Source organism: Nymphaea colorata, chromosome 11 (genome assembly GCF_008831285.2).
Source record: "Nymphaea colorata isolate Beijing-Zhang1983 chromosome 11, ASM883128v2, whole genome shotgun sequence".
Classification (NCBI taxonomy): Eukaryota; Viridiplantae; Streptophyta; class Magnoliopsida; order Nymphaeales; family Nymphaeaceae; genus Nymphaea; species Nymphaea colorata.
Genome location: NC_045148.1, coordinates 3,375,115 through 3,396,720, shown reverse-complemented (window position 1 = coordinate 3,396,720; position 21,606 = coordinate 3,375,115). Strand labels below are relative to the sequence as shown.

The following is a 21,606-nucleotide window of genomic DNA, read 5'->3' as shown; positions in this document are numbered from 1 at the left end:
CTTGTCCACTACTTGTCCACGTAGATCAGAACGTGTGCGGCACCCCATTGATAGATGGGTAAGTTATGGTAATTTCTCTTTGGATTTTCAGCTCTTCATGACAGAATTGAACAAAAAGGTGGAGCCAAAATGCTATGAGCAAACGTGCAAATGCAAACATTGGATCGAGGCCATGAATGAAGAAATGGCTGCCTTAAATGAATGTCAAACATGGGAGATTGTTCCTCGTCCAGATGGTAAGAATGTAGTGGGCTCAAAATGGGTTTACAAACTCGAGTATAAACCTGATCGAAGCATTGATAGATATAAGGCTCGACTCATGGCTAGAGGCTTCACTCAGCAGTACGGGGAAGATTATGATGAGACTTTCAGTCCAGTCATCAAGATGGGAACGATCCGGGTTATCATCTCTCTTACTGTCTCATATGGTTGGAATTTATATCAGTTGGATGTTAAAAATGTTTTTCTTTATGGCTTTATAAAGAAAGAAGTTTATATGGAACAACCTCCAGGATATGTTTCCAATGATCCAACCAAATGGGTGTGCAAATTACAAAAATCACTGTATGGGCTTAAGCAAGCATCTCGTTCATGGTTCGATAGATTTTCCCTCCATATACAACAAGCTGGTTTCCTCATAAGTTCACTTGATCATTCCTTATTCATCTATCATTCAGGTGAAGTTACCACTTGGCTACTTATATATGTAGATGACATAGTTCTTACTGGAAACTCTTCATGTCATATATCCCATGTTAAGGAGGTATTGCAACAAGAATTCAAGATGAAAGATCTCGGCGAACTACGGTATTTCTTGGGTGTTGAGCTTGATAGAAAAGGTGGCACATTAACCCTTAGCATAAATACACTATTGATATTTTGGATAGGGCAGGTATGACAAGTTGCAAGCCCATAAATACACCTAGTGTTCTCAAAACAAAATTAAATGCATTTGATGGGAGTGATGCATACCCAAATCTTAGTTTCTATCGGAGTATAGTTGGCATGTTGCAATATCTCACTTTTACATGCCCAGACATAGTATATGCTGTGAATCAAGTCTTTCAGTTTATGCATGAACCCACAAAAGGGCATATGGATGCTACCAAACGTATTTTGTGTTATCTTAAGGCTACTCTTGGGGATGGACTCATCTACACAAGACAATCAATTGTTTTGCATGGCCACAACATTTCCACTTATACTGATGCAGATTGAGCAGGTGATCCAGACGATAGACGATCGGTTTTCGGTTATTGTCTCTTCCTTGATTCCAAACTTATTTGTTGGAGTAGCAGGAAACACCGTGCAGTTGCCAGATCTAGCACTGAGGCAGAATATAGGGCAATGGCTGCAGGGACCGCTGAAGCTTCTTGGTTACGTCATTTGCTTGGGGAACTTTCTCTTCCCATTGCTCAGTCATCTCTATTTTGTGACAACCAAAGCGCGATCAAGATTGCCTTCAATCCTGTTCTACATAATCGCACTAAGCATATAGAGATTTATCAACACTTCATTCGTCAAAAGGTTGCGAAAGATGAGATTGTTCTCACTTATATATCTGCGTCTGAACAAGTGGCTGATCTTTGTACCAAGGGACTCACAGGGCACCATCTTTGGGAATTGAAAAACAAGTTGCGCATAATCAAACCCCATGCACAACTTGAGGGGGGCTGTTAAGTTTGAACATATGGATCGGGTCACCCAGAGCCGACCCATTTGATCCACACACCCAACACATCATGGGCGGTGGCATACTTGTAAATCTTATTGTTATTTTGTGTATTTTATGATGTACCCTAAATCGTGATTAGTATATAATGATAACAAGAGGCAAACGTCATTTGTTACTGCTCTCTTTCATCTCTCTCTTGCTTGGACGTGCAGCCCACTTCTCTCTTGCTTTGGCCATGTCAAAGGCATCCCAATATCATCTGATATATTTGCACAACCTTTGTTATTTTGTCTACATGCCTAGATCTCTACTTAACTGACTTCCCCATCTAGGTGCTCTAGACCTTGAACCCCTATGAGCATGAGATGCACCAAAATCACCATAGAACCCTTACCTTGGAGGGTGAATCATGCCATCCACTGACAACATTGAACTAGCATATGTTGGCCATTACCTCCAAAGGAATTGGAGGGCAGGTACAATTACTCTTTCAACCCAAAATATGCAACTTCAATGGGACACGTCTAAACGAGGCAAGTGTGCACCAATGGGACAGCGCCTATGATGTGTACATGATCTCCTTTTGTAACTGAACCCATCCCTTTGAGTATATTCTGTTCATGCATATCAACCATGCAAGAAGTTGAAGCACCATGAGAACTACCTCTAAGATATGAAATAGTATTTCAAGGCCGTCCACAAGGAGGAAGACAAAGTGATTGTTCCTAACATGTATTTTCATGGCAGGAACACCAAGCTCTAATGGTGGACCAAGCTCGAAAAGACACCAATATACAGGAAATTTTTATCTCCACTTGGGCCAATGAAATAAGAACTCAAACACTGGTTCTTGCCTTCGAACATGACCTGGATTGCAAGGGAAGGTCAGTGATGGTTGAGGTGAATCGGCTCCATATGAGAATATGTCAAGAGATTCAGTTTCCTCATGCTCTATGTCAAAACTATGGCCGAAGAAGGAAAGGTATTCGTAACAAGGAGACACCCCTTATCGATTTCAGTGCGCAATGAAGAAGGGTGTCAGATAGCCCTAGAATAGTTAGGGCCTTGTGTTAAGATATGGGTCGGGCCTAGTCAGATCAGGCCTGACCCGACTCATCTTAACCACACGCATGGGTGGTGGCATACTTGTAATTTTTAATATTGTTATCCATTTTGTTTGTATACTAAATTGTGATTAGTATATATTATATAACGATAACAAGAGGCAGGTGTTAAGGTGGCTGCCCTCATTCTTCTCTCTCTCTCTTGCACGAACAGTCTATTTCTCTCCTCCTCCTTTTGTGTCTACTAAAGACTCCATTCGGTGGTTTGGTGTTACATATTCAAAATCTTATATGGTATCAGAGCAGGTTTTGCCACTTAGAATGTCCGGGAAGAATCTCTAATTTCTGCCCTAATCCTAAAATCTCTGTTTTCTGCCCTAATCTCTGTCACCTAACCCTAATCCCCGCCGTCTGCCCTAATCCCAAAATTTCTGTTTTATCTATGTTTGCCCTAACCCTTGTCGTCTGCCCTAATCCCAAAATTTTTGTTTTTATCTCTATTTTCTGTTTTTTGATTGTTGTCATCTGCCCTAATCCCTGACGTCTACACTTAATCCCAAATTTGTTTTCCCTCTGTTTTCTGATTGTTGCAACTATGCATCACAACTGCAATTCCACCATCTTGTCGTCCAGTTTCCTTTCTCAACTTATCTCACAAAAGCTAAACCATACCAACTTTTTGACATCTAAACATCAAATAGTCCCTTTCATCAAGAGTCACCGTGTCTCTATGGACGTCTCAATGGCACCACACCTACGCCACCAGAATGAATCATGCGAGAGGTGAAGAACGTTGCAGGGCAAGTTCAAGAAACTGTTGCACTAATCAATCCTAAATATGAGACGTGGATGGCTCATGATCAATTACTTGTTGCATACACCACCTCCACATTATCTGAAGAAGATCTGGTGGGCATTGATGATGATCTTTCAGCATTTGAGTTGTGGAATGTACTCGCTACCACGTATTCTCAAGTATCAGAAGCAAGATTTCTGCAAATCAAGATGCAATTTCAAGATATCAAGCGAGGAACATGCTCAGTTTTGAAGTACATACATGAAATAAAAAATGTCAGCGACCAACTTGCAATCATAGGGCACCCTGTCAGTGACAAGGATAAGGTACAGCAAGCTCTAACTGGATTGAGGTCAGATTTTGATGTTTTTCACACTGCTTTAGAGGTATTATTACCTATTCTTCCCTCTTCTGAAAATTTGAAAGCAAAATTAATTCGACATGAAGCAAGTCGTATACAGCGACAAGAATTACCTTATTCTAGTAATCATAATGTGCTGGTCACTGGCACCCATTCTTTTGCAAGGAAATCGTCCTAGAGTTTGGAACATGCAGGCAGGGATGGAGAGAGGTATTCTTTCTACACCAAACACAAATGCACAAGCAAATGTACTACAAAGAATACCTACTTGTTTTTATTGCAATAAGAGAGGTCATGTGAAGTCAGAATGTTGGCACAACCCACAAAATAAAGGAAAACAGGTTAGGCATGACAATAGGGCAGCAGGGTCAACTGTGTCGAATATGATAGCAGCATCAAGCATTCCTCCTAATGTGCAGCAGATGTTAATGACAACTCTGTCCAAAGTCAATCTTAAACAAAATGAGGAAGGACAATGGTATGTGGATTCTGGAGCTACAACTCACGTGATTGATGATGCAGGTAAGCTCTCTAGTGCTTTTCCATATTTAGCTAAAGGCTCAGTTGTCATAGAAGATGGTTCCCATCACAAAATATCCCATATTGGAAATGAACACATATCCATGGCTCATTCCTCCATACGTTTAAAGAATGTTCTTGTTGTTCCAGAAAAATATCATTTCCGTGTCAAAGCTTATTGATGATACTCATTCTTTTGTTGAGCTTACTCCTTCTGCTTATGTCAAGGATGCTCGAACGAAGAAGACTTTCGCTGAGGGTGTTCGCAAAGGAGACATACGTCATTGAAGAAGCTCCAAAGGTGTCTGAGTCATGTGTTTCAGATTCATCTTTTCTCAATCATAGTGAAATCAATATTATAGAGTATGATAAGTCATTCATTTGGCATGGTCGTTTAGCCCATTGTAGTCGGTCTTTCATTCAAAGTCTTATTGTAGACGGACTATTACATAAGTCCAGTCTAAGTACAATCAATCAGTCTAGCATGTGCACAAACTGTCATATTTGTCAGAGTCATGCTCTTCCTTTCCAATCAATAAATAAGCGAGCTTCGAAGTTATTTGATACTATATATTCTGATGTTTGGGGGCCTGCTCCTATTTCTTCTTCTTCCGGGAGTAAACATTATGTTGTTTTCATTGATTCTTATTCACGATACACATGGATTCACTTCATGAAAAGCAAATCAAAGGTTTTCCGCTTGTTCACTCAATTCCATGCCTTGGTCCAAAACATATACTCTAGTAATATTGTGCATTTCCAATGTGATGGTGGTGGTGAGTTTATTTCAAATGAATTTACTGAGTATTTACTAAATCATGGGATCACTAGACAGATTTTCTGTCCACACACACCAGAACAGAATGATATTGCTGAAAGAAAGCATAGACACATAGTTGCAAGTGTTTTAAGTATGATGCATAACACAAATGTGTCCATAAATTTATGGACTGAAGCCTTTCATACCATTGTTCATGTTATCAATCGACTGCCACTATCCATACTTGAAGGAAAATCTCCATTCTTTATTTTACATTAAGAATGGCCAAATTATGATGAACTATGTGTTTTTTGATGTATCTGTTATGTTCATGTTGATGTTTCCTTGAGAAATAAGTTTCAAGATCGAGCTGTTATGTGCAAATTTGTGGGTTATGCAGAGAATTATAAAGGGTATCACTGCTACAATCCAAAGACTGGGAGTGTGCATATTTCACATGTTTTTGATGAGCATAGATTGAAAAAATTAAAAGAGCCACATGCGATGTTCAATACAAGCAATAATACATATGATTCATGGTTGAACGCTGAAATATTAGGCCAAGGAGATTATGCATACCACACACACAGTGACAAAATTATAAATGATTTTGAGGCAGGCTCTAGTGTTCAGATGGACAACACGCCTCCACCTCCTCAGACGACCAGCACGTCTTCACCTAATCGGTTTTCAGGAATAGTATATACTCGATGATCAGTTCCAGCAACCGCTCCAAAAACTGTCATCACTTGCCCACGTAGATCAGAACGTGTGCGACACCCTATTGATAGATGGGTAAGTTATGATAACTTCTCTTTAGATTTTCAACTTTTTATGACAGAATTGAGCAAAGAGGTAGAGCCAAAATGTTATGAACACGCACGCAAGAACAAGTATTGGGTTGAGGCCATGAATGAAGAAATGGCAGCTTTAAATGAATTTCAAACTTGGGCAATTGTTCCTGGTCCGGATAATATGAATGTAGTGGGTTCAAAATGGGTTTACAAACTCAAATATAAACCCGATGGAAGTATTGATAGACATAAGGCTCGTCTTGTGACTAGAGACTTCACTCAAGAGTACAAGGAAGATTAGGATGAGACTTTAGTCCAGTTGTCAAGATGGGAACAATACGGGTTGTCATTTCTCTTGTCGTCTCACATGGATGGGAGTTGGATGTTAAAAATGCTTTTCTTCACGGTTTTTTGAGAAGAAGTATACATGGAACAACCTCCAAGTTATGCTACTAATGATCCAACCAAATGGGTGTGTAAGTTACAAAGATCACTATATGGGTTTAAGCAAGAATCTCACTCATGGTTCGATAGATTTTCTATTCATGTGCAGCAGGGCGGTTTTCTCATAAGTTCTTTGATCATTGCTTATTCATATATCATTTAGGTGAAATTACAACTTGGCTACTCATATATGTAGATGACATAGTTCTCACTGAAAATTCTTCATGTCATGTATCTCATGTTAAGGAAGTATTGAAGCAACAATTCAAAATGAAAGATCTAGGTGAACTACGGTATTTTTTGGGTGTCGAGCTTGATAGAAAGGGTGACGTGTTTACTCTTACGCAGCACAAATATACTCTTGATATATTGGACAGAGCAGGTATGACAAGTTGCAAGCCCATTAACACTCTAGTGTTCTCAAAACAAAATTAAATGCCTCTGATGGGAGTAATGCATATCCAAATCCTAGTTTTTGTCGGAGTATAGTTGGCATGTTGCAATATCTCACTTTTACATGTCCAGACATAGTATATGTAGTGAAACAAGTTTCCCAGTTTATGCATGCACCACAAAAGGACATATGGATGCTACTAAACGTATTTTGTGTTATCTTAAGGCTACTCTTGGGGATGGACTCGTTTACACAAAAAAAACAACTGATTTGAATGGACATATCATTTTCACCTACACTGATGCAGATTGTGTAAGAATCTTCTCAAAATACCATGAGACCACGTCTCTCCGTTTGATAATAAGGGGGATGGAGAATAGAGAATAGAAGGGAAGCAATGAAGAAGAGAATGTCGTCGGCCAATGCAGCCGCACGATGCTTGATTTCTATATTAAAACATGACCTAATCAGGTTACAACAAAAGGAATAAAACATGAAGTAATTACAAGAGATACCACCGCCTAATATGTTTAGGCGTGAAAAAAGAAAGAAAGTGGATCGGGTCTGAACAAACCTGATCCAATATACACACAGACTTAACAGCCCCCCTCAAGTTGTGCATGAGATTTGATCATGCACAACTTGTTTTTCAAATCCCAAAAGTGCTGTCCTGTGAGTCCTTTGGTAAAAAGATCCGCTATCTGTTCACTGGTGGAGATATAAATAGGCAAGATCTCGGCTTCTTCAACCTTCTGACGAATGAAGTGTTGATCAATCTCAATGTGTTTGGTAAGATTATGCAAAATGGGGTTGTAGGCAATTTTGATTGCGCTTTGATTGTCACATAGTAATGATGGCTGAACAATCGGAAGATTGAACTCGCCAAGCAAATGCCGTAACCATGACGCCTCAGCTGTCCCTGCAGCCATTGCTCTATACTCCGCCTCAGTGCTAGATCGTGCAACTGCCCGCTGCTTTTTACTGCTCCAACAAATGAGATTAGAATCAAGAAAAAGACAGAAACCTGAAACGGAGCATCGGTCATCGGGATCTCCTGCCCAGTCTGCATCAGTATAAGTATATATGCTATGTCCAAGAGAAACATTAGGACACTTTGTATAGACCAGTCCATCCCCAAGAGTAGCTTTGAGATACTGTAAGATCTGTTTAGCGGCATCCATATGTCCTTCTGTGGGTGCATGCATAAATTGAGAAATCTGATTTACAACATATACTATGTCTAGGCGAGTAAAAGTGAGGTATTGTAACATACCAACAATGATGCGATAGAAGGTAGGATTTGAATAGGCAGTGGTTCCATCAAAGGCAGCCAATTTAGTGTTCAGAACACTAGGAGTAGTTATGGGTTTGCAATTAATCATACCTGCTCTGTCTAAAATATCAAGGGTATACTTCTGTTGGTAAGAATCAATCGATCATTTGTCCTGTCAAGTTCAACACCCAAGAAGTACCGTAGTTCGCCGAGATCCTTCATCTTGAATTCTTGCTGCAACATACCCTTAACATAAGATATATGTGAAGAAGAATTCCCAGTTATAACAATATCATCTACATATATAAGTAACCAAGTGGTAGCTTCTCCGGTATGATATATAAACAAGGAGTGATCGAGAGAGCTTTGTAGAAAACCAACTTGTTGTATATGATGAGAAAACCGATCGAACCATGATCTAGAAGCTTGCTTCAGCCCATATAAAGACTTGTGTAACTTACAAACCCATTTGTGAGGATCATGAGTAGTGTAGCCAGGAAGTTGCTCCATGTATACCTCTTCCTTAAGAATCCCATGAAGAAAAGCATTTTTGACGTCTAACTGGTAAAGAGACCATCTATATGAGACTGCAAGAGAAATAATCACACGTATTGTGCCCATCTTGATAACAGGACTGAATGTTTCATCATAATCTTCCCCATATTGCTGAGTGAAACCGCGCGCCACAAGACGTGCTTTATGTCGATCAATGATACCATCTGGCTTATACTTCAGTTTGTAAACTCATTTGGAGCCCACAACATTCTTATCATCTGGACGAGGGACAATCTGCTAAGTCTGACACTCATGCAAGGCTGCCATTTCTTCATTCATAGCTTCAACCCAACATTTTTCCTTACTCGCATGTTGATCGCATGTTGATAGGATTTAGGTTCCACCTTTTTGCTCACTTCTATAATAAACTGAAAATCTAAAGAAAAGTTGTTATAACTCACCCATCGATCAATGGGATGTCGCACACATTGTGATTGACGTGGGACTGCAGTAGGAGCTGATCGCCTAGAGTACACCAGCCCTGAGAACCGACTATGTATAGGTGGATCATTGTGAGAAGATGAGGGCATGTTGTCCAAGGCACTACTCACAAGTGTCTCGGGCTCATTAACACCTTGCTCTTTGTGCTCAGTCAAACGTTCTGCCCCTTGTTTTAAGATTTCAGCATGTAGTCAAGTGTCATAAACCTCATTTTTATCCTTGAGTGTCATACAAGTAGCCTTGGGATCTTGTAACCTGCTTTCATAAAAAACAACATGCCGTGAAATATGAACACGCCCAGTTTTAGGATTGTAGCATCTATAACCCTTGTAATTTTCTACATACCCTACAAATCTGCACAAAATAGCACGATCTTGAAACTTGGTTCGTAGAGAAACATCAACATGCACATAGCAAACACATCCAAAAACACGCAATTCCTCATAGTGTGGCTGCTCTTGATGTAATAGAAAATAAGGTGATTTTCCATCAAGCAAAGCTAATGGCAGTCGATTTATAACATGGACAGCCGTATGAAAAACCTCGGTCCACAATGTCATGGGTAAGTCTGTGTCATGCATCATGCTGAGGGTGCTTTCAACAATATGTCTATGTTTCCTTTCAGCAATTCCGTTTTGTTGAGGAGTATGCAGGCATGAAATTTGTCTACTGATCCCATTATCTAGTAAGTACTCAGTAAATTCATTAGAAATAAATTCACCACCACCATCACATTGAAAATGTACAATAAATACTGCAAACCAAGGCATGAAATTGGGTGAACAAGCGGAAAACTTCTGATTTGTGTTTCATGAAATGGATCCAAGTATATCGAGAATATGAATCAATAAAAATGACATAGTATCTACTCCCAGAAGAAGAAGGAATTGGAGCAGGCCCCCAAACATCAGAATATATGGTGTCAAAAACCTTTGAAGCTCTTTTATTAATTAATTGAAAAGGAAAGGCATGGCTCTTACAAATTTGACAACTTGAGCACATGCTGGACTCACTAGCTGAACTTAAACTGGACTTATCTAAGAGTCCGTCTGCAACAAGACTTCGAACAAAAGACTGACTACAATGAGCTAACCGACCATGCCAAATGGATGGCTTATTATACTCTGCGACATTGACTTCACTATGACTAGGAAAACATGAATCTGAAGGGTGAGGTATTGACAGTTGTGGAGCTTATTCAAGGACATACATATTTCCTTTGCGAGTGCCCTCAGCGAATGTCTTCTTGGTTCGAGCATCCTTGACATAAACAGAAGATGGTGTGAATTCAACAGAGGAGTATCATCAATAAGTTTAGACACTGAGATAATATTTTTCTTGATACTTGGAACAACAAGGACATTCTTTAACGGAATGAAAGAAGAGCCCATAGATATTTGTGCATTTCCAATGTGCGATATTGTGTGATGGGAACCATCTCCCGTGACAACTGAGCCTTGATCTAAATAAGGGAAAACACTAGAGAGATTATCTGTGTCACCAGTAACATGGGCTGGTGCTCTAGAGTCCACATACCACTCTCTTTGCTCGTTTTGTTTCAAGTGGAGCTTAGATAGGGCTGTCATGAGAAGTTGTTGCACGTTTGCTGAAACATTTGATGTCTGATTTGAGCTAGATGATGACGAAGCTGACCCTGCTGCTGCCCTGTTCTCACGCCTAACCTGATTATTTTTGTTCTGAGGGTTGTGCCAACATTCTGATTTTACATGCGCCCTTTTGTTGCAATAGAAACAAGTTGGAACCCTTCTAGATGTGGCAGAGGTAGTATTCATGTCTGGTGGTGTTGGGAGAATCCCTCTTCCCATTCCTGCCTGAGAAGTCCAAGGACGAGTGCGATTCCCTTGCAGTGCATGTGTCCCTGTGATTAGTACATTGTGGCTATTAGAAGGAATCAAATTCTGTCGCTGAACACAACTAGCTTTGTGTTGAAAAAGCTTGGCCTTCAGATCTTCAAAAGATGGGAGAACGGGTAGGACTTCCAAGGTTGTGCAGAAAATATCAAATTTTGTTCCCAGTCCACTCAAGGCTTGTTGGACTTTGTCCTTGTCGCTGACAGGATGTCCAATTGCAGCAAGTTGATCACTAACACTCTTGATTTCATTCAAATATTTCAAAACTGTACGCGTCCCACGCTTGATGTCCTGAAATTGCCTTCTTAATTGTAGAACACGTGCTTCCGAGACTTGAGAATATGTTGTGGCAAGGATAGACCACAACTCTAGGGCAGTTAAATCATCATCAATACCTCCCAATACCTCCTCTGACAAGGTAGAAGTGATATAAGCAACAAGGGACTGGTTGTGAGCCAGCCAAACTTCATATTCAGGATTGTTCTCAGTAAAAGTTTCATATTCAAAACTAATTTCACCTTTATCTCCCACGGCTGTCTTCTTTACTTCACGGTCAATATACTTTGGAGGTGCTGGAGTAGTCCCATCGATGTGCCCATACAGTCTATGGCTTTTAATAAATGGGACAATTTGACGTTTCCAAGTCAAATAATTGCTATGGTTCAGTTTTTGAGAGATGAGTTGGGAGAGGAAACTGGAGGATAGAAGAGAAGGGGTCGGCTGATCCATGACTGATTAGAGAAGATTAGGGCAGGCGATTTGAAGTTTTGGGCAGAATTTAAAGGCAACGACAGAAATTAGGGCGAATTGTAGCAACCGAAATTAGGGAAAATCGTGGGATTTAGGGCAGATTAGGGCAAATCATGGGATTTAGGGCAGAAACAAAACTTAGGCAGAAATTAGGGCAAAACATGGGATTTAGGGCAGATTAGAGCAAATCGTGGGATTTAGGGCAGAAACAGAACTTAGGAATAATCACGGCAGAAATTAGGGCAGATTATATCAAACGGAAATCACTCACCGGAGGACGATGTAACCTGGCTCTGATACCATGTAAGAATTTCTCAAAATACCATGAGACCACGTCTCTCCGTTTGATAATAAGGGGGATGGAGAATAGAGAATAGAAGGGAAGTAATGAAGGAGAGAATGTCGTCGGCCAATGCAGCCACACGATGCTTGATCTCTATATTAAAACATGACCTAATCAGGTTACAACAAAAGGAATAAAACATGAAGTAATTACAAGAGATACCACCGCCTAATATGTTTAGGCGTGAAAAAAGAAAGAAAGTGGATCGGGTCTGAACAGACCCGATCCAATATACATACAGACAGATTGGGCCGGTGATCCAGATGATAGACGATCAGTTTTAGGTTACTATATCTTCCTTAACTCCAATCTTGTTTGCTAGAGTAGCAGGAAACAATGTGCAGTTGCCAGATCGAGCACTAAAGCAGAATATAGGACAATGGTTGCCGGCACGACTGAAGCTTCATGGTTGCGTCATCTGCTTGGGGAACTTTCTCTTCCTATTACCCAATCATCTCTATTTTGTGATAACCAAAATACCATCAAGACTGCTTTCAATCTTATCTGACATTATCGTACTAAGCATATAGAGATTGATCAACATTTCATTCGCCAGAAGGTTGAGGAAAAGAAATTGTTCCTACTTATATACCCACGTCTCAACAAGTGGTTGTTCTATTTACCAAGGGTCTCACAGGGCATCATTTCTGGGAATTGAAGAACAAGTTGTCCATGATCAAACCTCATGCACAACTTGAGGAGAGCAGTTAAGATATGGGTCGGGCCTAGTCAGATCATACCCGACCGGACTCATCTTAACCACACGCATGGGTGGTGGCATACATGTAATTTTTAATATTGTTTTGTGCATTTTGTTTGTATACTAAATTGTGATTAGTACATAATGATAACAAGAGGCAGGCGTCAATGTGGCTGCCCTCATTCTTCTCTCTTTCTCTTGCATGAGCAGTCTATTCCTCTCCTCATTTTGTATCTACTGAAGACTCCATCCGGTGGTTTGGTGTTACATATTCAAAATCTTACACCTTGATGACATGTTCAAATTGTTGAGAACCAGAGTCGTCACTCATTACAAAAAAAAATAATAATAAACGACTCAAAATAGAATTTCTAAATAACACCACTAACTAATAATAATTTCCTTAAACTACCAACAACATATAAATATTTCTCTCAACAATAATAATGGTAGAAATTAAGCAGAGACAATCAATAATACTGATTACCAACAAATTGCAACATACAAGTTGCACTATGTTAAGACACAACTGGGAGTATCTGTCTTATCTGACCTTAAGAACTTCAACAATTCAATTAAGAAGGACCTTCAAGATCAAATTGAAAGGAGTCACAAGATATGACTGGTAAGAAAGTCATTTCTGTTGTAGACTGAAAACAGCACATTACTAGTTATTCCTTCATTCATACTATTCCTGTAAAATTTGAGTTTACGAGAAAGAATTTTGACAGCCTAACTAATGCAAGAGCTGATTGTCACATATCTTATCCTAAAGATAGGTTCATAACTTACTTCCTGCACTAGTTTCTATAAACTTCACGTTCTGTTATTAACTTACATTCAAACACTTACATCCAAAATCACCATATTATATCAATGTACCAATCTCCTAAGTAGTGGACTTAAATATGTCAAATGACAAACACAAGAACCTTCAAAGTTTCTTACGCAGAGAGGTAAGGCAAATTCTTCTCACTTCTATGTAACTACACAAAATAAGCAAATCACTAATGCACCAACTTTATACAACACCGTAACAACAATAAATGCTTCTAAATGACAAAACATACCAGTTGCACTAAGAGGCCAACTTTCAGCACTAAATCCTGAACATGATTTTATGGGGAATATGTTAATTGTCTTTAAGTACAATTCCCTCCTTGGAAGCATACTCTTAATTCCTGAAACAGATAGTCATGTACGTAAATAAGATCTATCTAAGAAGATTTTTGAACATATATTGCATAGATATGCATCTAAGCAATTGATAAAAAAAATTGAATGAAGAGAGGAGAGATAAGAGAAGCAGTCATCGTTCATGCATATACACATGCACACAAAAAGAAACAGATACACATACACATATGCATATCTTCAATAAACCAGAATGATTAAAGAAAATAACTGTAGAAGCCAGGTTGAAATAGAACAAGGAATCAAAATTTCATCAGAAAGCCCCAATCACGTTTTTATAGTGATTAGGGCAGTAAAAAGAGCCTACATAGTAGTCCACCAAAACAAAAAAAATAATAAAAATAACCATATGATTTTTCAATGTTGCATAAGACCACCTAACGACCTTATTTCTTAGCACTTCTCCTCAATTTGGAGCATATGTATCAACCATGCTCAGCTTGTTATACAACGTCTAGAAAATTCCTAAATAGGAAAAGGTTTAGTGAACAAATTTGCAACTTGATCCTCCAAAGCAACATGAATAATAGATATCATATCCCTGATATAATGGCAGTCTACCTCAATGTACTTAGTCATCTTATGAAAAACAGGATTGTTAACAATGTATACTACAGCTTTATTGCCACACATCATCTTCATAGGTGTTGATAGATTGTGGGTTTTGGGTCCGGATCCATACCCGACCCGCCTTGTAGCCCGTTTTGGGCTCTACTTAAGTCATGTAACCCTAATCCTTATGAGTTAATGATAATCTTTAGAGAGAGAGAGTCTGGCTGCTAGTGGGCACCAACTCCTCCTCATTCGTGGTTTTTTCTCCCTCGTGTTGAGGGTTTTCCACGTTACATCGTGATCATTGTTTCTCTTCTTCTTCGTCTTGTTCGTATTTCTACATGGTATCAGAGCCGTGAAGTTCCGGCGTTTTTGGTTGTCTTTTGCCCGTGTTAGAGGAGAATCGCCCGACACTGTTCATCGTCTCGCCCGTGCCCGACGCTCGTGCCCGAGCGTCGTCTGTCACCCCGCCGCCGTCTCCGCCCAGCGCCGCCCTGATCAACGCCGATCAGGATTCCGCCGTCTCCGCCTAGCGACAACCGGCCCAGCGACGCCCTGGTTAGCGCAGCCGCTTCCGCCCAGCGTCGGCCTGCCCAGCGGCGTTCCCGTTCTGCTGCTTCCGCCCAGCGTCGGCCTGCCCAAACGACGACCTGTCCAGCGGCGGTCTTTTTCCGCCCAACGCCGTGTCCTTTTCCGGCGCCGTGCCGCTCTGCCTGGTCTGTTTCCGCCCAGCGCCGCGCCGACTGCCTGGTCTGTTCCCGCCCAGCGCCGCGCCGCTTTGCCTGGTTCTGTTTCCTGCTCTCTGTCCGTTTTTTGGTGTTGTATCGTGTGATTGCTTCTTGCTGCCCTTGCTGCCTACTGGTCTGTGATTATGGCAGCCTCTTCCTCGTCAACCGTCAACACCAATCCCACTGAAATAGGGGCTTTTAGAACGGAGAATGTTCCCATGCAGGTCATCACTCTTCGCCTCACCAAGGATAATTATTTCTCGTGGTCGCCTGCTATGACCATGGGGATTGCTGGCCGTGGTCGCATGGCCTATATTGATGGGAGCAACCCCGAACCAGCAAGAACAAGTGATGTGTGGCATACTTGGTTTCTTGAGGATAATCAAGTGAAAACTTGGATTGTCAATTCCGTTTCCGCCGATATTCAGCCCCTTATCCTTCGGAAGAAGACTGCTAGAGACATGTGGGTGGTCCTCGAGCAAATGTATGGCCAAAAGAAGACCGCAATTCGTACTTACCAAGTAATGAAGACAGTCTATGGCATTCGACAAGGGACCTCGTCTGTTGCAGAGTACTATGGGGCTTTGAAAGCCAAGTGGGAAGAGCTTGACTATCATTCTGATATTCCTTGGCATTGTCCCCATGATCAGGCGCTCTATGTTGCTCATGAATGGGAAAACAGGGTGTTCCTATTTTTAGCAGGTTTAAATGATGAGTTTGAAGGTGTTCGAAGTCAGATTTTGAATTCAGGGGAGGTGTCCAGTATTGAAGATGTGTACTCCTGTGTTGAAGCGGAAGAACAGCGAAGGCTTGTTACAAAAGAAGGGAAGAGGGAACTTGTGCCCTATAACGAGAGATCTGCTCTCGTGAGTCGTGGTCCTGGCGGCCCATCTAGGTCTCTTCGCCGGTGCACTCACTGCAAGAAGACAGGTCACACTGTGGATTATTGCTGGGATCTTCATCCAGAAAAGAAGGGGAACAGAGGGAGATCTTTGACTGGGAGAACGCCCGTGTCTGAGGTGCAAGCCTCTAGTGGAGAAAAAGTCTCCATTTCTGCTGACCAGCTTCGTGAACTAAGGGCTTATTTGGGCAGGCTCGATGTCAACAAGACTGAGACCTCAGAGGGAACTACAGCTAATCATGCTCTTGCAGCTATTGGCAATCAAGGTAACTCTTCTGTGGGGGAATGGATTGTCGATAGTGGTGCTACTCATCACATGACAGGTAACCCAAAATTGTTTCATGAGTATAAGTTGTCCTCGGGAAGGGAACGTGTTTCTCTTGCAGATGGTTCCTCTACCTGTGTGGCAGGCGAAGGCACTCTGTCCTTGTTGGACAAATTTCATGTGCAGGGCGCTTTACATGTTCCCCAGTTTCCTTTAAATCTCTTATCAGTCAGTAGACTTACTAAAGAATTGAATTGTGAACTTATATTCTCTGCCGATCGTTGTGTTTTGCAGGACTTGGTGACAGGGAAGAGGATTGGGATTGGTTTAGCTTCTGATGGATTATATCGTCTTCCCATACGTGTGGCTACTGCTCTGTTGACAGCGATCCGCAAGACAGATAAGAGAAGAGAAGATTGTCTTCAGTCTTTTATGTACTGGCATGAACGTTTTGGGCATTTACCTTTTGGGATTTTGAAACATTTGTTTCCAGACTTGTGTTCCTCCTTTGATGTGTCTTCCATTTCTTGTGATGTTTGTCAGTTTGCCAAACATGTGAGGGCTTCGTACCCTCTTTCTTCTAGTTGTGCTAATGAAGCTTTTTCTCTGATTCACTCTGATGTATGGGGACCTTCGGGCATTCATACCCGTCAAGGTTTCCAGTATTTTATCACTTTCATTGATGATTTCTCTCGTGCTACATTTATATACTTGTTAAAAGACCGCAGCGAGGTTCCTCGAATCATCGAGACATTTATTCTTCTTGTGCATACCCAGTATGGTGCGAATGTTAAAACTTTCAGGTCCGATAATGCCCGTGAGTACATGTGTCGGCCTGTTGAGGAGTTTCTTAGACACCGGGGGATTGTTCACGAGACATCCTGTAGTTACACCCCCCCTCAAAATGGGGTAGCTGAAAGGAAAAATCGTCAACTTCTTAATGTCACCAGGGCTCTTTTGTTTCAGAGAAATCTTCCTAAACACTATTGGGGTGATGCAGTTCTTACTAGTGCCTATCTTATTAACCGCATGCCCAGTCGTGTTTTGAATGGTAGGACTCCCCACTCGTTGCTTCCTGGCAGTCGTCCACCATTTCCTCTTCCTCCTCGTGTTTTTGGTTGTGTATGTTTTATCCATGATCACAGTCCAAATGTCAAGAAACTTGATCCTAGGTCTATCAAAGGTGTCTTTGTTGGATACTCCCCTACGCAAAAAGGATACAAATGTATTGATCCTATTACTGGTCGAGCTTATGTTACGAGGGATGTTACCTTCTTGGAACATGCCTCTTACTTTGGTGTGAATCCTCTTCAGGGGGAGCAGTCTGTGGGCAGGGAAGAGTATTCTCAGAGACAGGAACTTCAGTTTATAGATTTTTTGGACTACAAGAAAACAGAATCACTTAATACTGTTGATGTGCCTGAGAATGAGGAAAGGGGTGACAATAGCATTGAGAAGGAAGGCCCTCAGTTGTTTGGACAGTTCTACTCTAGACGAGGTACTCGGACAGAGGTGATGACTTGTGATGCTAGATCTACTTCCAATCCCAATGCCACTCCTTCCCTGGATGAACCAAGTCCTACCGAGGAGACCGTGGAGACCCATGATGAGGTTGAAAAGAAGAATGACGATCTTCCCATTGCCCTGAGAAAGGGTGTCAGGTCATGTACTCAACACCCTATTGGTAATTTTGTTTCTTATTCCAGACTTGGGAAAGATTACAAGTGTTTTGTTTCTACTCTTTCTTTGGTTGTGATTCCCAGGACTGTCGCTGAAGCTCAAAGTGACTCCAAGTGGGCCGATGCAATGAAAGAAGAAATAGATGCCCTAAGAAGAAACTTGACATGGGAAGTGGTGAAGATTCCTGAAGCCGCTCACCTAGTTGGATCCAAATGGGTGTATACCATCAAGTACAAACCAGATGGGAGTGTTGAAAGATATAAAGCTCGACTTGTGGCCAAGGGATTTAGCCAGAAATATGGAATTGATTACTTGGAAACCTTTGCTCCTGTTGCGAAAATGAAGACTGTGAGGGTGGTTATATCCCTAGCTGTGATGAAGGAGTGGAAGATGTATCAACTGGATGTTAAGAATGCATTCCTCAATGGTGACCTCGAAGAAGAAGTATATATGCATATGCCTCCAGGATATGAAGAACCAGAAATGTGTTGTAAGCTGAAAAAGGCATTGTATGGCCTTAAGCAATCGCCCAGAGCGTGGTTTGAACGACTGAGAAGAGTGATGATACGTCATGGATACAAACAAGGAAATGGAGATCACACTCTGTTTGTGAAGAAGAAGGAGAGCAAGGTTACTCTCCTGCTCGTCTACGTAGATGACATGATTGTTACTGGAGATGATGAGGAAGAGATTATCAAGCTAAAAGGGTTACTGGCTACAGAATTCGACCTCAAAGATCTTGGAAAACTAAGGTATTTTCTTGGTATGGAGGTTGCTAGGTCTAGTACTGGTCTTGTACTAAACCAAAGGAAATATACATTAGACCTGCTGGAAGAAACTGGTAAATTGGGATGTAGACCTACTCCTACCCCTTTTGACACTGGGCACAAGTTGAGTCTCAGAGATGGAGAGCCTCTCTGTGAAGAAGACAAGGGAAGATATCAACGTTTGGTTGGGAAGCTAATTTATCTTACCCTCACGAGACCTGATATCACCTTTGTGGTGAATGTTTTGAGCCAATTCATGCATGCGCCAACCGATGCACATCTGAAGGCTGTGGACAGAGTGCTATGCTACCTGAAGAAAAATCCTGGTAAGGGACTCCTGTATGTGAAACAAGAGACTGTGGAAATCGAGGGCTATTCTGATGCGGATTGGGCAGGTTGTGGTGATACCAGACGATCCACTACAGGGTACTGTGTCTACTTGGGAGGAAACCTTGTTGTATGGAGGAGCAAGAGACAGGATGTTTGCTCTAGATCCAGTGCAGAGGCAGAATATAGGGCAGTTGCTATGGGAGTGTCAGAGTTATTATGGTTGAAGATATTGTTGACTGACATTGGAATAGAGATTGAAGGACCTATGAAGATGTATTGTGATAACAAGTCTGCAATCAACTTAGCCAACAATCCTGTACTTCACGACAGAACAAAACATGTTGAAATTGATCGTCACTTCATTCGGGAAAGGATTGATGCGAAAGAGTTGATCTTACCTTACATGAAGTCTGAAGACCAAACTGCTGATGTTCTGACGAAAGCTCTTCCTTCAGCTTCATTTGAGAGGAATGTATCCAAGTTGGGCATGTTTGATATGTACGCCCAACTTGAGGGGGAGTGTTGATAGATTGTGGGTTTCGGGTCCGGATCCATACCCGACCCGCCTTGTAGCCCGTTTTGGGCTCTACTTAAGTCATGTAACCCTAATCCTTATGAGTTAATGATAATCTTTAGAGAGAGAGAGTCTGGCTGCTAGTGGGCACCAACTCCTCCTCATTCGTGGTTTTTTCTCCCTCGTGTTGAGGGTTTTCCACGTTACATCGTGATCATTGTTTCTCTTCTTCTTCGTCTTGTTCGTATTTCTACAATAGGTAAAGATACTTGAATTCCCAGACATGCAAGCATTTACCCATGACTCTATCGCAGTTTGCATCATAACTATATCTTCCAATTTGCACTTGATCTAGCTACAACTCCTTGTTTCTTACTCCTGTAGGATATGAGATTTTATCCAACAAGACACAAAAACCCATGGTGGACTTTCTATCATCAACAAATCGTTGCATAATCAGCAATAGTAAAAGCAGTAATACCAAGAGATGAGCCTTTAAAAGACTTTTTCCAAGAAAGGATTTTAAATATTTGAGTACCAACATTATTGCATCCCAATGCACCTTCCACGGTTTGTCCATAAACTGACTTAGCTTCCCAACAGCTAAGGATATATCAGGTCTTGTGACAGTGACATATAGGAGTTTACCTATCAAAGACCGATATGACTTACTATCTACATCCTCTGACTCCTTACCTGCCAAGTGAATTTTTTGATTCATAGGAATAGACAACGGGTTTTGCACCCAACATCTCTATCTCCTGTAAAAGATTCATAACACACTTCCTCCTATGACAACATAATATCTTCCTTATAACTTGCAACATTTATTTCTAAGAAGAATTTGACAAGACTAAGATCTTTGGCAACAAACTTTTGTAGTAAATAATCCTTGGTGTTAGTAACAAACTATCATCAATATTCATGTGTTCATACCTCCCAAAAAAATGGGGTTGCAAACATAAGCATAGGCGTCTCCTTAATGTTGCATGCACCCTCATGCTTCAAACCAATATGCATTCGCCTTTTTGGGGAGATGCTATTTCTCACATCTTGCTACCTCCTCTACAAAATGCCTTTGTATTCCATTGATTATAAATTTCTATTCAGCTGCTTTATTCTAACTTCACCTCTGTTTCACTTGCCACCAAAAGTATTTGGATGTGTGTGGTTTGTTCATATCATTAATCTTAACCCCACCAATGCATACTCCACCGGTGGATCAGCAGGTGATACTGCCGACGACGTTGCAGACGCTGACCTCTCTCGTCTAGTCGATGGTCAACAACCAATGGAGCCACATACCACCTACAAGAGACGTTAGTGTGCTGCCTAAGAAAAAGGCGACCTCGGTCTCATTTAAACAGTTCATGTCGATGTAGCCGCCTGTTTTTACTAGCGATGGCGACCTGGACGTGGCAAAGGAGTGGATTGGGGAGGTAGAGTGCATCTTTGAGCTCCTCAAAAATGCCAAAAGGAGACAAAGTGAACTATGGTTTATACCTGTTGAAGGGTGATGCAAAGTAGTGGTGGCAATTGACGCATGATATTCGGTTCGCAAACCAACAACCAATCTCATGGAAGCAGTTCAGAGATTCCTTCTTCCGCACTTACTTCCCAGCGCATGCAAGGTGTTGAAATTAGGAAGTTTATATTTAAGTGTGATAGTTTTCTGATTATTTAAAAGTTAGAGTCTTCTTGAGTCATTTATATCTTTTTGTGTCTCTCTTCTGTAAAGACACTAGCCGACCCCTATTCTCTCTTTAAATAAGAGATGAGGGTTAGCAATGAAAGAACGTTTTGTTTGTTCTCACTCTCTCTCTCTCTTCTCTTGTGTTCCCTCTCTTTTCTCCATCTTTTGCAACATGGTATCAGAGCCGGTTATCTCCATCCTTTTCCGATGGTGGCTGATGTGATTTTCCGGTGATCTCTTCT

General features: G+C 41.2%; 1 protein-coding gene across 15 annotated transcripts in view; it reads right to left on the bottom strand.

Annotated features, from left to right (window-relative positions):
- The window catches only part of LOC116264250 (molybdenum cofactor sulfurase), an 84,671-nt gene that overhangs the window by 22,313 nt on the left and 40,752 nt on the right, over window positions 1-21,606 (bottom strand). For 12 of the 15 annotated variants that reach the window (XR_004174814.2, XM_050080498.1, XM_031644372.2 and 9 more), the window contains one exon: window positions 13,811-13,921. The exons of 2 other annotated variants lie outside the window; for them this stretch is intronic. Coding sequence is in view for 11 of the 13 variants with exons in the window: in XM_050080498.1 (XP_049936455.1) it covers window positions 13,811-13,921 (111 nt within the window). In the remaining 2 variants the exon portion in view is untranslated. Of the gene's footprint in view, window positions 1-13,810; window positions 13,927-21,606 lie in introns of those variants that run through there. One more of the 15 variants, XM_050080504.1, reaches the window with a different exon arrangement.